At 41.7% G+C, this 22966-nt stretch overlaps 1 protein-coding gene across 1 annotated transcript; it reads left to right on the forward strand.

The window, feature by feature from the left end:
* Positions 1 to 1131: 1131 nt before the first annotated feature.
* TMEM26 (transmembrane protein 26) lies at positions 1132 to 21964 on the forward strand. The gene is made up of 6 exons (XM_083441187.1): positions 1132 to 1489; positions 6866 to 6944; positions 14195 to 14287; positions 17010 to 17230; positions 19534 to 19610; positions 20420 to 21964. Exons 1-6 carry the CDS (start codon positions 1299 to 1301, stop codon positions 20836 to 20838), a joined length of 1080 nt encoding a protein of 359 aa, XP_083297313.1. The 5' UTR covers positions 1132 to 1298; the 3' UTR covers positions 20839 to 21964.
* Positions 21965 to 22966: the final 1002 nt, after the last annotated feature.

Consider the following 22966-nt stretch of genomic DNA (forward strand, 5'->3'; position numbering starts at 1 on the left):
TGACTCCACTGGAAAGCAGTGTATTTGAGGCAATTGGAAAGATTCATGGGATCCATCACACACCTACAGTAAATCCCGCCACCTGATGCAGTGGCTATAAAGTAATGGGCAGGCATGTGTGAATTGGCCCAAAGTAGTGTACTGCCTAGAATGGTAGCCTTGGCTATGTGAAAAATTGCTTAGAAGTTACACAGCACCTTGAAGACTGACACATTTGTTACGGCAGCAGCTTTCATGGACCAGAATCCATCTGAGATGTGTAGAATGCTCTCCTAAGATGCCCCAAGAGTCTTTGTTGCACACCCATATGTACTGGCAAACATAGGATAATATTCCATGCAGGTGATGAATTGGACTCTAGTTTACAAAAGTTTTTGCGGTAATCATTTGTTAGTCTTTAAGAAGCCCCAATACTTTGTTCTCTTTGCTGACACAGAGTAATACAGTTATCCTTCTGGAAATTGTTAGCCGTAGAGGTGACTGCATTGAGCAAGGCAACACCCTACCTCTTATCCCAAAATCTATCTCATAGGCTTGTTGTGAGAATAAAATTCCTCTCCGAGGATTGCGTTTAGCTAAATCTTACTCAGAGAAGACCCACTGAAGTTAATGGACCAAAGTTAGTCATGTCCATTAACTTCAGTGGTCTTACTCTGAAGTGGGATATGACCCTGAGATACTTGGGGCGAAAGGGAGAATGCAAATATAAGAGATACATTTGTTATCAATAAATGAATGAAATCCTGCATCTACAAGTAGGGCTGGCAAGTAGGCTCCTCCATTAAGATCTATTAAGATCCATTAAGAGGACCAGTCTTTTAAAATAAGACCTCCTGGGTAACGGATAGGCAATTTTTCTCGCTTCTTCTCTCTGTTGAACTCAAGAGCAATTGGCAAAATGTGGTCCTGCTATAAAGGCAGCAGAAAAGATAGCCCATTTATAAATTAAAAAATGCACATTTGTGGCCAGGTTCCTGGTGAAGTTAGCCAGCCACAGTTCCTGAGAGGTCCGTCTCTCCGGGTCCTGCATTAACACTGCAAATCTTGCCGTCTGGTTTTGATTCCCTCCCCCCCCCCTTCTCTCAGAGAGTTTTCAGGAAGTCTGGGGGAGGGACAAGGCTGTTTCTTTTTGTTATAATGGGCCCCTTTGTGGAGATGGAACAAGAGGAAAGTTCTGCCCGTCACATAGAGCATCCAGTGTGACTCTCCCCCTTTTGCTACTCCCAGGCACCAAGGTCCCTTTTGGTGCTGGAGGAGAGGAGGAGGAGGCGGGGAAAGAGAGGGAAGCTCAACTCAGGATGGAACTGCTGGTGCTGCTCAATGCCCTGGCGACTCGGCTGCTTTTTGCCTTGCACTCCCTGCTTGGAGTCTGGAGAGTGACCAAAGTTATGAAGGAGCCCAAATACTGGCTGCTGGCATTGCTCAATCTCCCGCTCTGCATAGAAACAGTGCTCACACTCAAGTTTAAGCAAGGCAGAGGCTACAAATGGTAAGCAATTCTCTCCTGGTCTCTCTCTGCCTGCCTGCCTGTTTCTTTACATCTGCTTCCTATCAGCATCTATGAACCGGGCTCTTATTAGAGCTTACAGCCTTTGTCTTTTGCAACAGTTTATCGTCCCCTCCCCCAGACTCCATCCCCAGCCCTCCAGCTTGTCCCATTCTAGTTCAGTAGAGTTTCCTTCCTTCCTTCTTTCCTTCTGTTCTCTTTCTCTCTTTCTCTTCTTTTGAATAAGGTTTTTCTGAATCAAACTTTCTCCTGGAAATGCAACGGAAATGCTGCAGCACTTTCTGACTCAGGTTCAGAAGCACTTGCTTGTCTTTATTGCTGGTTGGGAAGGCTAAGCAACTAAGGGGACACCGCAGCTATTTGCATTTCGCCACAGGGAGCAAGAAGGGTGGCAGATCAGGATGACACAAAGCGTGAGGCAGAGGAGAAGCACCAATGCCTGTGCTGCAGGGGGATGGGGGGGGGGCTTGCAGAAGAAGCAACAAGTCCAGCAAAAAAAAAAAAGTGTGTGCAGACAGAAGGCTTGAGTTCATTTCAGCAATAGCTTATCAGGTGGCAAGTTTATATGGGGGGGTCAAAATTTTAGCAACACAGTGGATTTGTAGAATTCAGTATAAATCAGACTGTGGCTAAAATGATCCCCTCCTCCTGCTGTGACATATGACTGGTATTGATCCACAGTTCCCATAGGAGTTGATTTCTTTATGTATTATAAGACACTGTGCCCCGTTGCAACAAAGGCAAGTGAGAGCCAACGGGGAAATGTAGAGTCAGCAAAATCAAGAAACGTACGGATTGCCTCCCCAGCCTTCTGTGCAACTCCAGACTTTTTCAACCAAGACACTTCCCTTGCTTTGGAAACCGTGAAGTGATTAAACTGAAGCGTCGCCTTAGTGTACAATTTTGCTTGGAGCACTGTGGAGGATCCAGTGCAATTGCACCGAGCATCCTCTGTTCATTTCACAACTCAGAAAATGCAAGGAAGGCGGTCTTTTCAGAGAAGCAATTATTTGGCAATGCTGCGTAGTCTAGAGAAATGGTTACATGCATTACGACATGTATGGAATGCAACTTCCAGCAGCAGATCCTTTCAGGCAGTTTAATGAACGATGGCATGGTTAAAAGAGAAAAAGGCAGTAAGATTTACTAACAAATCTTGGCTCAGCCAAACCACACACCTAAAGCTAGCTTGTGCCAAACTGCTAACAGTGTAGCAGCCTACCTTTGTGAAGGCTGGTTCTTCTTTCTTACCATGGTGAAAAGTATGGCATCTTTGCTCTCCTCTGACTTCACTGGATTTCATCTAGCAGGTCATAAGCCACAACAAGCACCAATCTGACCTAAGGGGGAATCACACAATCACCAGTTGCTTTGTTTAAGGAAATAAGCAAAAGACGGAGAGGGGCCCATTTCACACAAGCTTCCTCATCTCTTGATTTCTCAACAACTAACTATGTGAACTGGCTCATTTAAACATCTCCCTGATTTCTTGAGGCAAGCCAATATGAGAATACTACCTTTGGGTAGGGTTGCAAGAGAAATCTGGTTCACATTTACAACCAAATCTATCAAATTTCTACTTTCTGAAAGAAGGTGAGAACTGAAACATAGCCATCCTTAAAAATTTACAATCATCTGTATTTTGTGATGCAGCTCTACAATGTTTCACAAAGTGTGCCTATTAGTGGGAAATGTGCTTTAAAAGGAACATATTAATGAACACAGTATACAAACATGCATTGTTATTATTGGAATTCGCTTGTAAAAATGTTCATGTTAGTTAAAACAGCCCACAAAATGTTTTTATTAGTAGAAATTCGCAATATAGTACTGAAGAACTTTGTAAGGAGTTCATGCAGAAATATGGAGAACTGAATTTCAGACTGGGAAAAAATGAGAAATGGATAGAACTACAATGGACAGATTCTTCCATCCCTACTTGGAGGTTTTCTTTTTTGACTATGTGATTCCTAGTCCAGTTTGCTTTTTTCCTAAGCAAAGTTTTTTGTTTTCTCATTCACGCCAAAGGGGGAAACCTAGAGCTTGTGAGCCCATTAAACTGTCCTTTTCCAAGCCACAGTGAAATGTGTACAGAAGTACTTGCCAGTGATGCATATGTCATGTCATCAGCTGATGCTTTGGCTCTCTGACTTCATTCCCCAAAAATGAAAAGAGTTTCCTATTACTTGGGTGTATCTTTGGAAACTAGCCCTGTGTTGGTTTATCAAATCCGCATGACATACAATTGTTTGTCTGATAGAAGATGCAGATCTCTCTGTCCACTTCTGTGCACCCACGATATGGTCCTGTGATGAATTTAAGCAGAGGTGAGGAGCTGGACTGCTACTTGTGATGAGGCAGTCCCAGCCGTGAAGGCTTCACCTTGGAACTTCATAGGTCTTCTGCAGACCCTTCTCAGGATCCAAGGAGGAAACTCCTATGGGGAAGGGGAAGTTTCTGCAGCGTCTTTATTATGCCAAGTTACCATTCCTATGAGCTGGGTATGCAATCGAAGGCACAAATCTCTTTGCTCACAAAAGAAAAAGGGAGACTTTCCAGTGCTATAATTTATGCTCATTAGTGTACAGATTTTCTGCAGTTTAATCTTGAAAATATTCAGGGGTGGCTTTGAGAATCTTCATCTACCACACAACTCAGAAAAAATCTGGAATGGCACTGCAGGACGATATCAAGGAGCTGCCTGAGCTCCTGGCAAAGGTGGGCAGGATTTGGAAGAGAACATGACCCCCAAACAGAGAAAGAGAGCAGAGTCAGTCTTGGGGAGAAGGGTATGTGCTTCATTACCTATGAACCCCAAAATCTGGGATCCCCTTGAAACTGGTGCCAAAGTTTTGTAATTGTTTTGTAGCAAAAACCCCGCTATTTGTAGCACCCCACATACGTTTTACCTTTACCATACCATAGACATGCAGGCCAACTGGAGCCCACGAAACTGTCCTTCTTCAAGCCAGTTGACCTGTATGTCTATGGTATGGTAAAGGTAAAGGTAAAGCCAATTGGCCTAAGCCAACAAGAGGCTTACGACCATCACCTCTTTCCTAGTGAGCCCCACCTGGGATGTTGGTTCTTGCCTGCCTTAGCTTCCTAGAGCATACCTCCCACTGCTCCCTCTGCCTCAGAGCCCAACTTATTCTGGCCTGAAACCAGTGGCTGTCAGTCCTGGTATACCACAGCTACAACGTCCTGAAAAAGAAAGCTTTGAGGAAGACCCTGCTGTCTCTAAGAAACTGGAGAACAAAAGACAACAGATGGGTGTAACCCTCAATCCAACAGTCTTTCTTTGAATGCCTTTTAAAGAATCTGCCATATAAATGAATGGGTACCATTCACTCATATGGGGGGGAAATAACATGCTGCACTTCAGGTACTATTTTGCTAGCAACAAAACCAGCCTGTTACAACCGAAAAGGATGCAGTATCCCTCTTTACTCTGGGTCTTCCCTCTGACATATGGGCCCCCTCTTCACCTCCACATGCAGCATCATGACTGACCTTTTGCTAATTGCAAATAAAGATATATGCCTTTCTTATTACTTAACGAAAAAGCTGGAGAGATGGTGATGAATTAGTTCTTAATGACAGACACTGGGAGGAAAGAATATAGTGCGGCTGGCCAAGAATGTTTTCTCAAGATGTCTTCTTTTGAAGAGATAGCTTGAGCCAAAGTCAGTTGGCTGAAGACAACTTCATTAGATCAGCATCAGTCCCTGGCCAGCTGGAAGAATTTTTCATACACTGACCTAGTGGGGAAGCCGTCATCCAGTGCAGAGTGAGTTCCCCGCCACAATCGCTTCTCAGCTTGGACACCTGCTTTATATTGCTGCAATCAGATGGAAACAAGTTGCATGGCTTCCTTATTGAAAGGCTGGAGAGAAAATCCATTCGTAGGAACAATGATATAGTAAGTGATCAAAAAGAAAGAAAGAACAGGAATGTTACAGCAATTTGGAAGTTTAAAAAAAGAGCAACAGCCTTGATCATGATAGCAAACACAGTACAGTGGTACCTAGATTTACAACCATAATCCATTCCGGAGGTCTGTTTGTAATAAAAAAGGGTTGTAATCCAAAAAAAGGTTGCAAACCGGGACACGCACTTCTGGGTTTGACGTGTTTGTAATCCAAAACGTATGCAAACCAAGATGTATGCAAACCAAGGTACCACTGTATTTTATTATTTAAGCTACCTATATACTGCTGAATTACTGTAGTTTCTATGCAGTGGTAGAGAAGTAGCATAAAGAACTTACAGTGTTGGCAATTCCGTTTGACTGGGACTTTTCCTTTGTGTATGCTAAATTGAAGATATTTTGCACGTGCTGATTCAAGACTATTTATTATGCTTCCAAAATTTGGCTGAAAAGGTTTAGCGAGGGCTGGGGTGGTGACAGAGGGCATTGACAATGGAGGTAATATGGAGGTAATATGGAGGTAATATACCACAGAGAGCGGGTCTGGCTGACTTGTGGGAGCAAGGGCTAGTTCATTCATTCATAAACTGTTTTCTAAAAGACTGCGTACATCCAAACATTCAAATTGCATGGCTTCCCCAGAGAATCTTGGGAACTGTAATTTACCCATCACAATTTCCAGCACCCTTAACAAACTACAGTTCCCATATGTCCGGGGGACAGGACGGGGGGGGGGGGAGAGTCGTGTGCTTTAAATGTACAGTCAGTACATAGCCTAAGACCAGGGCAGCTCATATAGTAAATGTAAATCGAACTTGGAAAAGCATTGGGTAAACCATCAGTGCTAAAGATTACATCAGAGCAGTTAAACCCAAAATAAAACCACATCCCAAGAAAAGATTGAACCAGAAGTGCATACCAGAATTATTGTCACAGGTTTCCTGTCATATTTCTGTGTGTCAGATGATCAGTGTGGGTTGCTCTGTGGCAATACCAGTGATCCCTTTCCAATGAAAAAGAAACTCAAGTTGGTTCTGTATTCCTGGAACTCCTCACTGCTCAGAAAAGTGGGGGTAAGCAGAGCAATAATGTGTTGTTGTTGTTGTTGTTGTTGTTGTTTTATGAGCCTCAGAATTTCTGCTGTTGTTGTTGTCTGAAGATGCAGCCCCAGCCACCACTTCAAAAAGTAGGGGAGTATTCGGCATGCAAAACCCTCCTGAAAATCAGAGTTTCAACAAATATTTAGGGGGGGGGGGTAATATCATTGAGTATTGTTCAAAACAGAATCCCCGTGTTTCTTTTTATTCCATATGGTGTCACATAATATTTATCCAACCCATCTCTTCATTGTTTTGACAGAAGAAAATGATAGACTGTGCAATTCTGGCTAAGCTTGGTAAATCCAGTTTCTTTTTATTCCTTCCCAGGTTTTCCCCAGCAATATTCATCTACCTGATTAGCATAGTGCCTTCACTGTGGCTTCTGGAGCTTCATTTTGGGAGTCAGGTATTGTTCTTTCCTACAGCATATGATGGTGATGGGTGGGTGTACAGGTGGTGAGCCAAGCTGCTTCAGGCAGCTAAATTTCGGGACCATTAAAGGGTGTGATTTGGATTTTCTACCTGAGGTATTGAAACGTCAGCCCCCAACACAGAACACTTGTATTTATATATTTAAATACCCAACAAATAGCTGCGCTCGACAAGAGAGGGCGTCATGCAGATACCATCTTACCAGGAAGTCCATTCTGTATGATTTTGGGATCAGGCCTTTACTGTGGTGGCCCCTGTTGTTTCCAATTGCCTCCCATCACATATCAGACTCAGACCACCTCTGTTGTCATTTCTGGCATCTCTTGAAGACTTTCCTCATTCAACAAGCCTTGTAGGAAGCAATTAATAAGTGAAGCGAATAATTTATTGATACACCATTAAGAAACCCCATAATAAATCATGGAAATAATTAAGCTTGGATTCAGTAATACAGCCAAATAAGACTCAACAATCCTATATGCCATTGATGGGGATCCCATAATCCAGAAGTCAGAGTCTGCATCTGCCGGGCAACAGGCTGCCCACTTACCTGGAAGTAAGTCCCATTGATCTGCATAGGGATTACTTTGACTGAGCAGACATCCACAGAATTGCACTGTAAGTGATGCAAAGTAAGAGAAATTGTGCAAACTGGCTCATGTTGCATTTCTTACACAGGCAACAAAAGCCAGCTTTTATTAGTTTCGTTACAGAATCTGGATTACAGAATTTTTCATTTTCCATCTGTTATACGCAATCAAAGTTATAAGATGGAGCTATACGTGTAGCAAAGGGGAAATTGGAAATATTTGCTAGTGTTATAGGCAGTGCATGAGAAGAAATAACTTCAGTCCCTGGTTGCAGGAGTTAACCTCCTGCTGCATGTGGAATTAATTAAGAGGGTTACCAACCCAAAAAGACATCTGTGCATAAGTGTTATGATGTCACTGAAATCACAGTCCATCTCTTGGTAGTATGTTAGACATCGCTGAGAGATTTTCATGCACTATCACGACTTAGAATCCCATTAAACATTGCAATTTGTGCTCCATTTACATTTCTCCTTTTCTTGCTTTATTACACATGACCAACTACGATTATATTAATGTCATTTTCCTTGCTCATTGCCACGGCTCATTTACACTTGACATTCAGTACTTCAGTAAATCGCAGTATACACAGTTGCGTGGCATTATATCAGTGATCAGACCAGTACATCAAGGTCACACAAACAGGAAAATTCAAGCACAACCCAACAACTGTGGATTCAGAAATAAGCTCCACCGTGTTGAATGAGGCTTATCCCTAGGCATGTGTGCACAGAATTGCAGTCTAAGACAACAAACTTATGCACACTTACTGGGGAGCAAGCTCTACAGAACTCAGTGGGACTTATGTCCAGGTTGTGTACACACAATGCCTTTAAAACACATTTCAAGCCCATGGCTCCTTCCAAAGAATCCTTACAACAGTAGTTTACTCTTTGCAAAGCTACAATTCCCAGCAGTCTCAAGAAACTGCAGATCCCAGTTTTCTTTGGAGGAAGTCGCATGCTTTAAATGTATGGTGTTTACATAGCCATTCTTCTGTATAAATATCCATCGGGTTATGCTGTAAGTCATGCATGACTGAATGATATATTATAAAGCACTATTTTAGCATATACAGTGGTACCTCGGGTTACATATGCTTCAGGTTACATACGCTTCAGGTTACAGACTCCGCTAACCCAGAAAAACGTGCTTCAGGTTAAGAACTTTGCTTCAGGATGAGAACAGAAATCGTGCTCCGGTGGCACGGCAGCAGCAGGGGGCCCCATTAGCTAAAGTGGTGCTTCAGGTGAAGAACAGTTTCAGGTTAAGTACGGACCTCCAGAACAAATTAAGTACTTAACCCGATGTACCACTTTATTATATATTACAGTTTGTCCAGAGACCCGAAGAACACAAGTAGAGAGTTGTTCAACTCTGTCCACAGGAGATCTACAGCAGAGGCAGATTTAGGGAAGTGTGGCCTAGGGGGTGCTGCAGGGCGTTGCAACTATGACGTAATAAATTGAACAGAAAGGAAGAGGTGGGAGAGGGAGCCACCGACTTTGGGCCTCGCACGGGGAGCTGCTGAAATTTGAAATACCGAAGTCGGCCCCTGTCTACAGTCATATCACAGGCATGGTTCCTTTGAAACCTGTCCCCATGCATTCAACGGCATTTAGTTCCAAATAAGCTTGCTTAGAATCGCAGACCTAGCTATATAATATATTTCTTTATGGAATGTTTTCAAGTTCAGCTAGTCTTCTCTTTTGGAAATTGTTCAGGAACCTAACATGATTAAGAAACTTGAGGAATTAAGAAATATGTTAATTCAGCAAACCTGAAGTGCATGCATCAACTGACTTCTACGAATATGTGATGTAATGAATAGGTTGAACAGAAGAAAACAGCCAGCTATCAAAGGCATCTGAGCAAGCATCTTGTGGTCCAAGGGTGGGGGCAGGCCAGATGTGCCTGCAGCTAGATTTCATCCAGCCCTTTGGGTGACCTCCATCGATCAGCTGTTCAGTGGGGAGTGCCAAGGTCCAGCGATCTACTCTTTAGATGCATGGTTAATTTACCCAAGCCTGTTCTGAATGAAATTCTGAATTATTGTCCAGTATCTCTTATACTTAATTTTAATTTCCTGTACACCCCTCTGATATGTTATAAAGACACAGGATGCTGCAGATTTTTAAAAAAGTTTTTTACAAACTTGTTTTTTTCTGGAGAAAATGGAAGGTGAAACTTGAGTGGAGGTACTAAGAATTAAACTTATGCCTCTGTTTCCATGGGAAACAGCTTTGTTTTTGTGATTTTATATGGGTATGTGATTGTGTATGAGTCTGTGTACATCTTAAGGATGTAGGATTGTGAATAGGTCTGCTGACCCCTGAAAGCTGTCCCACCATGACAATGCAGTTGTTGACCTGAAAAGAGTTACCCACCACTGTTCTAGACATTAGTGCCCAGCCTTCACAAATGTGTGACCTCCAAGATCCCACTGATCAAAATCAGGATGCTTGTTTTTTGATCCTGAGGTCTCACAGGAGCTAACTGACTCGTGTGAGAACACAAGCCCAAAAGATGAGCATCTTCTGGTCAGTTGTCACGAGCCAGCTGTCTTATGCCAGAACACTGGACTACAAAATGGGACATTCCAGGATCCAATCAGAAGCTGGGATGGCTTCTTTAATTCCAGGATGTGCTGCTCAATTTAGGACAATTGAGGGGTATGCAACTGGGCTGCTTTTAGTACCTATGGGCCACCAGTTATCAAAGTCAATAGAGCAAGCATCTTCTAAGACATCATGCACCTATTGAGTAACATCTTTGGAAATCAAGGCAAAAATACAGTATTGTAATAGCATGCAATATTGCATGGTTGTTATTCTTGGACACTTTTCATGCTACTTTCCCCTACAAAGCCTTCTGGAAATGTATGCAGTAGAGGGGCCAAAATTGGCCAGAAAATGCTACACCTGTTGGAAAGGAAAAACAGAATTCTGTACAACACATATTAGCGGAAGCTTATATATATATATATATATATAAATATATATATATCCAGATTCTGAAAGTCTCCAGTGATGCCAGATGTTAGAAACAGGCTAAAATGGTCTTCATTTGTTTTTGATAAGGGATTGGTTTTTCATGCATTACTGCAGGTGAGGGGGGAGTTTGGTTTATTGTAAAAATTGTGGTTTGGGATATTTCCATTGTGCATGCAAAGTCCATTTATTGTACGTTTAAAAATTCATCTGTCATATTATTAATAATAAAAAAGAAAAGGCCACGTTTTTATAACCTCATGAATGAATCAAGTCGACTGCATAACTGGGAGAGAGAACAAGAGAGATGAATAATAAGCATCTCATTTCAATAAAATAAAGCAGTTACTTTAAGTTCTCTTAAAGTATGGAAGGCTCTCCCATGTTGGAGTGGGTCTGTGCTGGCGAGGCTGCAGGTTTGAGCTAGCCCCATGCCACACACAACTCTTCTTGTACATAGAGGTTTCTCTTCAGATGTTCCCACTCAGCACAGGAACTTCCTGGGGCAGGCTAACTTGGCAGCACAACCTCACTCCTTCTATCTACGAGAATTCTCCTCCCTGAGTAACATCTGAAGAGGGCCAAACAGTTCAGTATTATCTTGCAGTGCACTTTGTTAAGGGTAGCCAGGCTTGCACACCACACTAACCCAAACCATGGTTTAACATCAACATGTGAGTGTGCGGACTCCGAAAGATGAATCTGCAACCTCTTTGGTCCTTTTTTTGCTGCCACGTTGCGCTGAGCAAAGCCATGGTTTTGCAGGCTATCCAAATGGGACTTGTGGTTAAGCTCTCTCCTCAGCAGCAGTTGGCAGGGCTGAGCAGGATGGTTAGTAAGGCGAGAGCTTAACCATATCTTCAGATGACACAGTGAGGCAAAAATTGGCTTAGCTCAGTGCGACACAGCAGTCAAAAGGCCAGAGAGGAGCAAAGTGGTTGCAAACGTCTCCCAGAGCCCACATGCTTACACATTCTCTATAAGCTGAGATTCACTTAGGGTGATGTGCAAACCAGGCCATTATGTACACAGCTGCGATAGATATATATATTCTCACATTGTAAAACATGTTCCAAGAGGTAACTAGCAATTATAGGACTGCTTTGTTTCTGGTAAAGCAATTGCAGTCTTGACTTCATTCCAAGTGTTTCGTTGCATAGCTATGGGAGAACTGCATGGCATTAAATGTGTGTGTATCTGTGCAAGTAAGATGCAGGTTTTTTAAACAGCCAGATTGCATCAATAGGTTTTTAAGAATGCAAATCCTCACCAATGGGGAATTTTCTTCCAAGGTGAACACTAGCTTTAAAGGAAGAATTTTCCTCACGACTGTAACAGGAGATGAATTGGTTAATTTCTTTCTTCATGTTCTGATACTGTTAATTGTCAGTTTTTTTCCTTTTTAAAAATGTACTTAAAATGCAAAGACACATTTAATGCCATAACTAGTTTGAGGTCCGCAATGACTACAACTTTTCTTATTTGTGGCTAAAACAAAAGGCAGTTCCAGGGAACCGGAGACTCGTTATCTCTGGAGTTTACAAGCAAAGCAAATATAAAACATGTATTGCAATTCCCTCTTGACATGAGAATGTGCACTGAAATTGCAGCTTACCTTTGACCCTGTCGTAGCAGAAAATCTCAGTCTGCTGGCAGCAGTTCTAAATATATAAGGAAATAAAGGGGAGATTAAATTAAACGTTGCTTTGTTAAAAAACTAACAATGGCACATTTTTGAGGATACAAGGAGAGACAGACCTTCATGCCTCAAAATGCCTGTTTTGACTTGAAAACGAAGTCTGAGTGCAGAGAGAGAGAGAGAAATCAAATAATCTTCTTCCTGAAGCAAGATCAAAATGTCTATATATGGTCAGGTGTACTTTCACAAACCTGTTTGAAGCTGACCAGCAGATGCTGGTCTCAAAGTATTTGAGAATCACAGAATTACATTCATTCAGAGATGATAGATAGATAGATAGATAGATAGATAGATAGATAGATATAGATGATAGATGATAGATAGATGAGAGAGAGAGAGGCAGGCAGGCAAGCAGAGAGACAGACAGGCAGATAGGAGAGTACATTTGCTCAACCCAAGGCGGTATAGCAGGTGTCATGCCTGCCCAATCCTAGTCCCTGGCTCCCCTTAAAGCTCTGACTGTTATCAGGAGTACCAATTTGAATAAAATATTGTGTGGTGGGGAGGTAAGCCATGCCCCACATAATCAATCACAAGACATGGCACATGCACACCATTTAAATAGCAATGTCCATCAACTTTTGGGGAGGGGCCCCTCAAATATTTTATGGGGGTGGGGCTGAAGGGACCTCAGCCCCTGGAGTTGGCTCCTATGTCTGAGAGGATTCACAGTCTTTTAATATACAAAATATGGGGCCCCCAGTGCCCTAACTTCACTCATCCATTGCGTTCAGTTTACAATCTAATCTGTGTTTACTAAAGTGGTGTGATGTACGCCTATGAGTAGCTGAATGAAATTTCAGGTTTCCAGCTGAAAGCCAACGGATACTTTGGTGAAATAAAACAACTCAGTATGCAGCATTCAGAGAGTTCATAATGCTGTGCATATATTACATCATTAATCTTTACAACCACCTTGTAAATTTGATCAGTATTTATTATCCCGTTATTGCAAATGAGGAGTAGAGACTGAGGCTTGCTTAAGGTTATCCTAATGACAGAAGGGAGATCTGAACCGGAAACTTCTTGGTCACAGCTTAACAGCCCAAAGTTCTGCACGTTTAATCAGAAGCAAAGGCCTCCAATACTCAATGGGCCTTACTTCTAGAAAAGTGTGCATAGGATTGCAGCCTCGGTCTCTCAGTTTTTGACATCTGCCTTACTTCCGAAGCATACTGCATGCAAATGTGAAAGGGTGAGAGAGATAAGAGACATACATCTGCTCTTCCTTGGAAGAAATGTGAGAGGAACAAAATATTCTGTTGCTTGCAACTCAGTCAAAAATTCCAGAATGAGCTTCTTATTGGTCTGAAATGAGAGATTGTTAGGAAGATAGGTTATAATAATAATAATTTATTATTTCTACCCCGCCCATCTGGCTTGGTTTCTCCAGCCACTCTTTAAAAAACCTCATCCAGTTTTCCACTTTAGATGTTTTTAATGGTCTCCTCCAGTTAAATAATGAACAAGTCAATGAGAGTCAAATTCAGTTTTCAACCACACATCCTTTTTTTTTGGTGCAGAAGGATTGCTGCCCTGCATTCAAATGATTTTTAAGGTTTACCTCCCTTGCCTTTCCTCACAATCTTTATGCAGTAAAAAATATTGTTTGTCAGTTGCTGTTCTGAAGATATTCACAGGGGCCCTTCTTACATCATGTGTGTGCCAAATGAACTCCTTCCTGCCTGTAATCTGAGAAGCCTGGAGGGAGGAGGAGCCTATGCTGTTGCTCCTCCCACCCCAGTGTGGATCATTTCGAAACTGGGACAATGCTGCCATTTGGACTCTTTCCACATGTTCCACATGTTCTGGGGTTTCTCATGTTACCTGAACAGTGTAGGAGGGTCCACACATTACAGCAGTGTTAAGCAATATAGGTTATTTTAATTAATGTCTATACAGAATTAGAGACTGATTTATCTCCTGAATTGAATTTTTATTGCAGGCTTGCCATAATGAATCGGATATGCGGCCATTCACTCCAAAATATGAACCCGCTTATCAAAGCAAGGCCATAGATGGTCCCATAATAGGAACGGTAAGCAGGGTCTCATGAAATGACAGCATCTACTTAATTCTTGAAATGTTGGTGTCTGAACTATCTTGAATTCTACTACTGCGAACTGTGTTGTATTATCAGTTGTGAGGTCTTCTAAGACACCTACTTTTAAAAGAGTGTCCTTAAGTTGTGCAATGACGCTGTGGCAGATAATGTCACACAAATGCAATATCTCAAGGGTTTAGTATTACAAGAATGAGCCAAACCTCCCCTTGAAGTCACATGCTCATCCTCTGGTACAACCCTAAAGAGACCATGCTTCCACTTCTTTTTAGATTAATCACAGTTTATTCAACTATGGTTAATCTTAACTCCGGTTAGTGAAAACAAGCCAGCTTCATAAACAATGGTTTGAAGTACTGTATGCTTGTTTCCACTAATTATTGTCCAGATGTTTTGGGACTACAATTCCCATCATCCCTGACCACTGGTCCTGTTAGCTAGGGATGATGGGAGTTGTAGTCCCAAAACATCTGGAGGGCTAAGTTTGGCCATGGCTGGTCTAGGGTTTTCCCCCTTCAACATTTGTGGCAATAACAATACAGCTTCCTCTCATTATTAATCCATTTCTATGTTTAGCAAATTACTTCCTTGGCATTATCAAGGCACTATCTATAATATGTATTATAAAATGGAATAAAGTGTGTATCAAAGTTGGCTAGGCCGGGTCTTATATCTGTCCTTATATCCCTCTTTAGCCAAGATGATTGTAATTAGAAATGCTGTTGGCTTCTTTGCCCCCCCCTTCCCCCAGCATGAAGAAGTAAATTCTTTACTTTGTGGCGAGGTGAAAGCAAATATCTCTTTCCATTCAAGCCATATTACGCCGAAAGCATTTGGTCCAGAAAACTGGGTCATTTCAAGGATCTGTGAACCACAAACCTCTGGCACCAAGTCAAGAAGTGCTGCCAGGATGCATATCCCTTTATAGCCCTCAAATGTCCACAAATGCAGTGAATGAGCCAAAAGTGGCTAGGAGCAGATTCTGCCCCTGCACACTAAAAAGCATGTTTCCTATGCGTATCTTCCTTTGTGTATCTTCCTATCTGGGAGCGGCCACTGAACTGGAAGCGGCTGTCAAGAACACATAACACCGGTCTTGAAAGACCTACATTGGCTCCCAGTACGTTTCCGAGCACAATTCAAAGTGTTGGTGCTGACCTTTAAAGCCCTAAAGGGCCTCGGTCCAGTATACCGGTCCAGGATACCTGAAGTATACCTCCATCTTTCTGCCCAGACACTGAGATCCAGCGCCGAGGGCATTCTGGTGGTTTCCTCGCTGCGAGAAGCCAAGTTACAGAGAACCAGGCAGAGGGCCTTCTCAGTAGTGTCACCCGCCCTGTGGAACGCCCTCCCACCAGATGTCAAAGAGAAAAGCAACTACCAGACTTTTAGAAGACATCTGAAGGCAGCCCTGTTTAGGGAAGCTTTTAATGTTTAACAGATTATTGTATTTTAATATTTTGTTGGAAGCTGCCCAGAGTGGCTGGGGAAACCCAGCCAGATGGACAGGGTCTAAATAATAATAATAATAATAATAATAATAATAATAATAATAATAATAATTTAGGCAGAGCTCCACACGATCAGGAACCCTGAAAAAGCAGGATTAGGAATATAGGAAGCTGCTTTGTACTAAGGCAGGTCACTGGTCCTTGGGAAGATAGGAGCTGTAGTCCTAAAATTTCTGGAGGGCTACTCTTAGTGATGGAGCAAATGTCAAGTTCTATTCCTGGGATTTCAGCATCACTGAGAAAGACCCCCAAACTGAGACCTTAAGCAGCCATTCTTGGTCAGAGCAGATGATACTGGGGTAGCTGGGCCTATGGACTCAGTACAAGGCACCTTCGTGCACTGTCAGGCTTCATGCAACTGTCAAAAGCCAATCCATCTTACATTCAGATTGTCATGAGGCCAGGGCGACATGAACTGACCTCATCTTCCACACCTACCATGCACTGAACAGTCATGTGAATTGGCCTCTAGTGGCAGAAGACCACCAAGCTTCCTTTGGGTAGCTTTTGCTGAATGTTCAGATGAGTCCAACATACTGGGTTTTTTAGAAGTGCTGAAAACCATCTGTCCTGCTTCAGGTATAGGGATGAGGAAGAAATCTGATCCAGTTCACATTTAAAGGCAAACCTACCTAATTGGCACAATATTGGAAATGAAACACAGCCGTCCTTCAAAATTTGCACTTCATCGAATTTTGCAAGTTCCTGAGCCAAGTAATTTGCACATACTCCCCAAGGAACCCAGGGTGGCAAAAAGACTCACAATTTACAAACAGAAATATTCTAAATGAGTTAAAACTTTCTAAAAGCAATTACGGTTGAAAACATTCTTGAAGCAGTTACAACCAAAAACCTTGTTCCATCCAGTGATATCAGGGTTAGTTGTGCATCTAAATGCATCTATGAATAAAAATAGCATATTAAAGGCATCATTATTTGGGGAAATTTCTTTACAAAAATGTATATTTTAGGCAAAATTGCATACAAAAGTATGTATTCACACTAAAATACTAGTATTTGGGGGGAGGATTTAAAATGTGGAGATGTGGAGAATTGTAATTAAGATTGGACTAATGAGAAATGGAGAGAGACAGGATTTGACCGAATCACGCATCCCTACTCCTGTATCTGTTCATATTCCCCACAGTTCCTATGTTGATTCTTGTTTTTATGGCTCTTTGCAACAGGCCATAGAATTTGTCAACACAATCTCCGCTGTGTGTGAGTCAGTTTGGATGCTTGGTCTCCACCAGACCTTTCTACTGCTGCTTATCATTGGGAGATGGCTTCTTCCCATTGGGGGTGAAATCACCCGGGACCAGTTGTCGCAGCTCCTTCTTATGTTTGTGGGTACTGCAGCAGACATACTTGAATTCACTAGTGAGACCATGGAAATTGAGAACGTAAGGTAGGTAATTTGCTAGAACACCCATTATTTTGGAGGCCTTGGTCATGTCAGTCCCTGAAGAACTTCACCAGAAAAGTCTAGATGTTCTTCGGATAAATAGGAAGATGCAATTTTTGCCCAAGTAGGATTGTGAATTTAAGAACTGCAGTGTTCGGTATCACTTTGCAAATGAAAGGCATCCAGCTAAATAACAATAAAAGAAAGTTAGGCATTCCTGAGTTCTACTGAACAGCAGTGCTACAAAAGCTAATCTCAACTGACTTGTTCCTTTGCTTTCCATGGGATTTAGCTGTAGCTCATTTATTGCGGTGTGAGATTTCAGAGGCAATGCCTACATTACTAGGTGCATGGAGTGATAACGCAGATAGTGTATTTCTCTATCTCGCTGCCCATTTACCTATGTTAGACTAATGCAACATCTGCATTACATAGAGATTCAGTCATTAGCTTCTGATCAGTACCTGCAGACAGCAGAAGTGGGAACAGGTGAATATTGTAGCACACAAAAATGACATCTGCAAAGGGTAATGGAACAAACTTGTTTCCTGTTGATTATATATGAAAGGCTCCTAGACTTCTGCCTTTTTCAGCAGTACTGCTTCTAAGCAAAATGTCTCATTCCAGAATTGCTGAATTACAATGGTTTACAGCATTCTGGATTCAGCAAATATCTGAAATTATGCAAATGAAAACGTTCACATGTGAATGCTGTCAATCCCAGAGAAATGTTACAAAAATAAGGAATCTCAGGGGTGCCCCCGTCATAGACAGGGAATGTTGATAGCCACCTATTGTCAGCACTCACTCACGGATTTCCCAAAGCAGGAATCAATTTTTAGGCATACACAAAACATATTTGGATTTGGCAATATTTGCATGCAGTAATTCTCCTGATTTTGAACATTCACTGTAACATGCATAATAGCACTTCCAAGCAATAATCAGCTGCTACATCATTGTCTAATGTGTAGGCTGGCTCAAAGACATATTCAAGACAGGGAGAGTTTGGGGCACTAGTTAAAAACACTATTTCACAGTTGGGTATTTGATACTACGTATTTGAAACTGCTGCTAGTATCTATCTAAGATAGCTACTGAACTAATTCAATGGCTGTTATATCATTGTTTCATTTGTTATTTGATTGTTGTCTCTATTGTCCTTTCGGTTTTGCACTTCATTGCATTTTTGTTGCTTGATAAAAGGGGAGGGGTGCAAATATTTTAATAAATTGCAACAGACACTACATGTGCCTCTAGGACTGAGATGTCCCAGTGTAAGGGGAAATGCAAAACAGAGCAGCTCCCAAGAGTTGCTGATAGCTCAATCCTACGCAAGTCTATTCAGAAGCAAGCCCTGTTTAATTCAACGAAACTTACTTCTGAGCAGACATGCATAGGAGTCTGCTATAAGAGACCATTAGGGGAATTATACCTTTGTTCAGGAATCCCAGGCCCTGACCTATATAGAACATCATTTGTCCCCTGCACATGCCACTGACTGCCTTATCACCACCTCATAAGTTCCCCATATCTAATTAGTTTCTGAGCTATATTTTCACATTGCACTAGGCAGGAGGATACACGTCAGAAGCTGGATGCTGCACATAGGATATTATTTGGTCACTCCTCATCCTGAGATTCTGAGCACAAGTGTCTGGGAGACAGTACTGTAACCATGCCAGAATGCCAGAATAAATTCACAAATGCCAATCAAACTCTTGGGCTGCCGTTTTGCTAATGGGTCCTGCCAACACACACGGAAGCTTGGATTTATTTATTTTTTTAAAAACCCTTAATTGGATATCTTGTTTTCAGGCTGGATTGTTTTATAGTATGTTTTGGTTAATAACTGGGAAAATTGGGTCTTTGGTCTTGTAAAATATCCTTAACATTATTTCTATACCTGGATTGGATTCCATGAATTTTCTCACTACAGTGGTAGCTCGGGTTACAGACTCTTCAGGTTACAGTCGCTTCAGGTTACAGACTCTGCTAACCCAGAAATAGTGCCTCAGGTTAAGAACTTTGCTTCAGGATGAGAACAGAAATCATGCTCCGACAGCGTGGCAGCAACAGGAGGCCCCATTAGCTAAAGTGGTGCCTCAGGTTAAGAACAGTTTCAGGTTAAGAATGGACCTCCAGAACAAATTAAGTTCTTAACCCGAGGTACCACTGTATTGAGGGGTCCTAAGAAGTTCCCAGCCCCATGAGCTGGACTTGGTTGCATTTTAATATGATGGCATTCCATATGCTTTGGAGGGATTGCTTTTTAAATATATGTCATTCATTTTTGTTAATTTTAGGACCAACCGCGCTGTCGTGTATGCAATCCTAGCCGTATGGACTTGGAGCATGCTGCAGTTCCCCCTAGATCTTGCAGGTGAGGGACAGTAACAAATTCCAAGGATTTAACTCAAGAGTTTAAGGAGGGGGTTATCCTACACACCACCAAATAAAGAAAAAACCCTCTCCATTGAAACCTTGATTAGCAAGGACTAACTTCCCCCACCAGAAGCTTATGCCACTCTGACTGCCTTAAAAGTAACATAAGCCAATGGGAACAACTGCCTTCTTGTCTCGTGAAAAGTGCTGGGTTGCTGGCATCTGTCTAAAGCCCTTTACAAGAAGCAGTCACTTAGCTGATATGGCAAAGTTCACATGTGACACTAAAGTGGATTTCTGCAGATCCCAGAAGTAGTCTCTACACTGGCATTCACATGTGAAATGTAACATGGGAGTGAAAGCATGCCTGTAGTTCTACACTGTAGATAGCAAATTACGGAAGTTGCCACACCTGAGATCATAAACTGCTGGCTCATGTAATCTCACTTCTGTGAATGAAAGCTTTGGATGCAGGAGAAAGTCAATTCAGTTCTCATTTAAAGGTGAACCAACCTAATTCACACTTCCAAAACAATACACTAGTTGTAACTCTGCCACCCTTAAAAATTCACACTTCTCTGAATTTTCCAATCAGTTCTCCAGTTTTGAAAAATAATAACAATATATTAGTGAAAACAAAATACTAAAAATCATTTTAGCTTTGCAAAAATGTGTATATTAAGCAAAATTGCATGCAAGCTTAGTCAGAAAATTTGCATGAAAATGCCGGTGAATGTTCATGAGGACTTCATATGATGCTTCACTTGATGTTACTGTAATAATAACAATGGTCTTCCTTGTTTGTAGTGCAACATGTTGGCTGCGGTCGCCCAGGCTCATCAAAGAGGGTCTTCAGTTTGCTTCTTTGCAGACACAGTGCAGACCTATGGAACATTGGGATCAGCTTGTTCATACAAGACGGCCCTTTCCTCGTGGTGCGCTTGATACTGATGGGCTATTTCCAAGTCATTAACCAGATGCTGGTCTTTTTCACAGCTAAGAATATCTTAATTGTGATGCTACAACTATACCGTCTAATAGTGTTATCATTAGACTTCCACGCCTCCCTTCGGAATCGGCCCAACAGCCGGAAAGGAGGAGTTGGCTGTTGCCCATGTGAGCCCAACACTATCAGCCTTCCACCCAGCAACTGTGATACCGATGAAAGGGAGCGTCCTTCAGCTGCTCTGGAGGATTCTTCATCAGTCACTGTTGACGGCCTGTGAGCTCAGATCTCTTTTTCATGATGTTCAGTCATTTCCTCCCTTGGCTACATAGAAAGGGGACTGGCATATCAGAGGCAGTCTGATATATTTCCTGTCCGCTTCAAGATGAATATTTGATTCTAGGAAGCAAGAGGAAGTGTTGGAGCAGCAAACTTGCTTAAATGGAAATGTTGCAATCCTACTGATTTAAGTAGGCAGGCACTAAATCCACAGTATATTTATTTAATGGGATTTAAATAGAGGTAGTTTTTCAGAACTTAAAAAAATGTGATGCGTTGGAGTACTTCGCTATTGACTCTTAAAGACACTGAGCTATCAGAATATTTGCCTATAGTATGGTAGAGAAACTTTTTACCTCTCTGGGGAATCACTTCAACTGTGACAACGGCATGCAAGTGTTTATGAATGAAATAACACATTCCTTCCGCTCATCTGATGTAAGAACATTATACAGTCAATGAATACAAGAACTGCTTTAGTATTAAGCCTCTCTTGACTAGATCGATAATAATGGTGGTGTTTACCCCATGTAGGAATGTGAAAAGAGCATGCAGTTCTTTCTTTCAGATACAGCCAAGCAAGACATTTTCCCCAAAATCTTGCTCAGCATTTCATCAACATTATGCCTGGTTTAACCCCACAGCAAATTCACTTCCTTGAAGGATTTTATAGCAGTTGTTTTATACAAAGGTACTGGTATTTGTCCTTTTCACAATATCAGGTCATTTTAGGAGACCACCAATCTGTGATAGCTTTTACCTTCTCAATGTGGTTCCAACTGCTGGGGAATCAATAAGAGTCAATTATTTTTTTATGGACAGTCTGCATGAAAACTGATGATAGAAATGCCAGATGTTAAAGTTATCTAGCGCATATCTGGTTCTCTGTGAGCATTGTGTGAATTTCCCTCAGGATCTGGTCAACAAATGAAACTGTGAAAAGTTGTTTTCACATATCCTCAGACTTTGAAAAGAAATGCTGAATTAGCAAATGGATTATATGAATGAAGTGGGGTGGAATATTCAGTACTGTAATCACTGTTGTAAAGGTTGCATGCTTACATATTTTTATTTTTTTGACAAATGTTTGCAAAGAAAAAAATAAATAAATGTCCAGATAACACAGACATTTCCCCCTGCTCAAGGTACTCCCACATCCACATTTGTCTAGATATTGTGAAGTGGGGGAGGGGGGCTTGCAAAGGGTCATCAGCTGATAGAAGGGAGTGGTGTTTCGCTTCACCCATGCTGCGTTATTGTTTTTTGCAAAGCCCCTTCCACAGCTGAGTTTGCTTCTGGTTTGGTGCCACAGGTTCCCCATCTCTGCTATACAGGATGGTTGTAAAAAATGAAATTTTGTGCTGAGTCATGTTAGGCTTATTTGAGTGAGATTCTGGAATTGCTTCCTTCCAGTTAGCCGCCTCAGAGGGAAGGTAGCTCTGTGGTGTCTCTGGAATTATTAACAACAGCAATTTTGAGGGTTGCATTTCCTCCAGTCACTGGATAATGCTATCCCATTTGGCTTGAATTGACTTCTTTACCTAGTACACGACCTAAAATTATACCTCCAGCTTTGCTCATATAAAAACGCCAGTGTTTGTCATTACTTCTGCTCTTTACCTAACAAGGACCCTGTGTTTTTCACTTAAGGAAAGGCTGGAGACAGAGTAACTGCTGGATTTTTACATTTACAAAAATGGGGGGGGGGGTGTCAGCCACTGAGTGCTTCTTGGAGCCTAAAAGTAAACCCTTTGTGGTTTAAAAGCAGACCAGCTTCCGTGTTAAGTTAGAAAAATAAAGAACAACACTATTGCAAAGGTTTGCTGAGATGATTGTTTAAAACACTTTGAACATTCAAATAGAAAAGGTTATTAAAACACGTTTATCCTGATTTTCACCATGTTGGTATCAGTGGCTTACAACAATAAAGTAGACAATATGCAAAATTTAAAACATAAATTAAACCCCCATAATTTAAAACCTCAAGACTTTTTAACTTTTTTTTTTTAAAAAAGTGAAACATCTGAGAAGCATTTGGAGTGCAATGGCCTCCTGAAATAAATAAGTTTTGACCAGGTGTTTGAAACTCTGTGGGGACTAAGTATATACAATGATTCCTACATGCACAG

Source organism: Podarcis tiliguerta (assembly GCF_965153285.1).
Source record: "Podarcis tiliguerta genome assembly, chromosome: 5".
In the NCBI taxonomy this organism is placed as follows: Eukaryota; Metazoa; Chordata; class Lepidosauria; order Squamata; family Lacertidae; genus Podarcis; species Podarcis tiliguerta.

Excerpts from the sequence above, each read along its gene's own strand:
- TMEM26 (XM_083441187.1), top strand. The coding sequence starts at position 1,299 with ATGGAACTGCTGGTGCTGCTCAATGCCCTGGCGACTCGGCTGCTTTTT. Across the intron at positions 6,945-14,194 it reads AGCTTCATTTTGGGAGTCAG|GCTTGCCATAATGAATCGGA; the intron begins GTATTGTTCTTT and ends TTTTTATTGCAG. Across the intron at positions 17,231-19,533 it reads ATGGAAATTGAGAACGTAAG|GACCAACCGCGCTGTCGTGT; the intron begins GTAGGTAATTTG and ends TGTTAATTTTAG.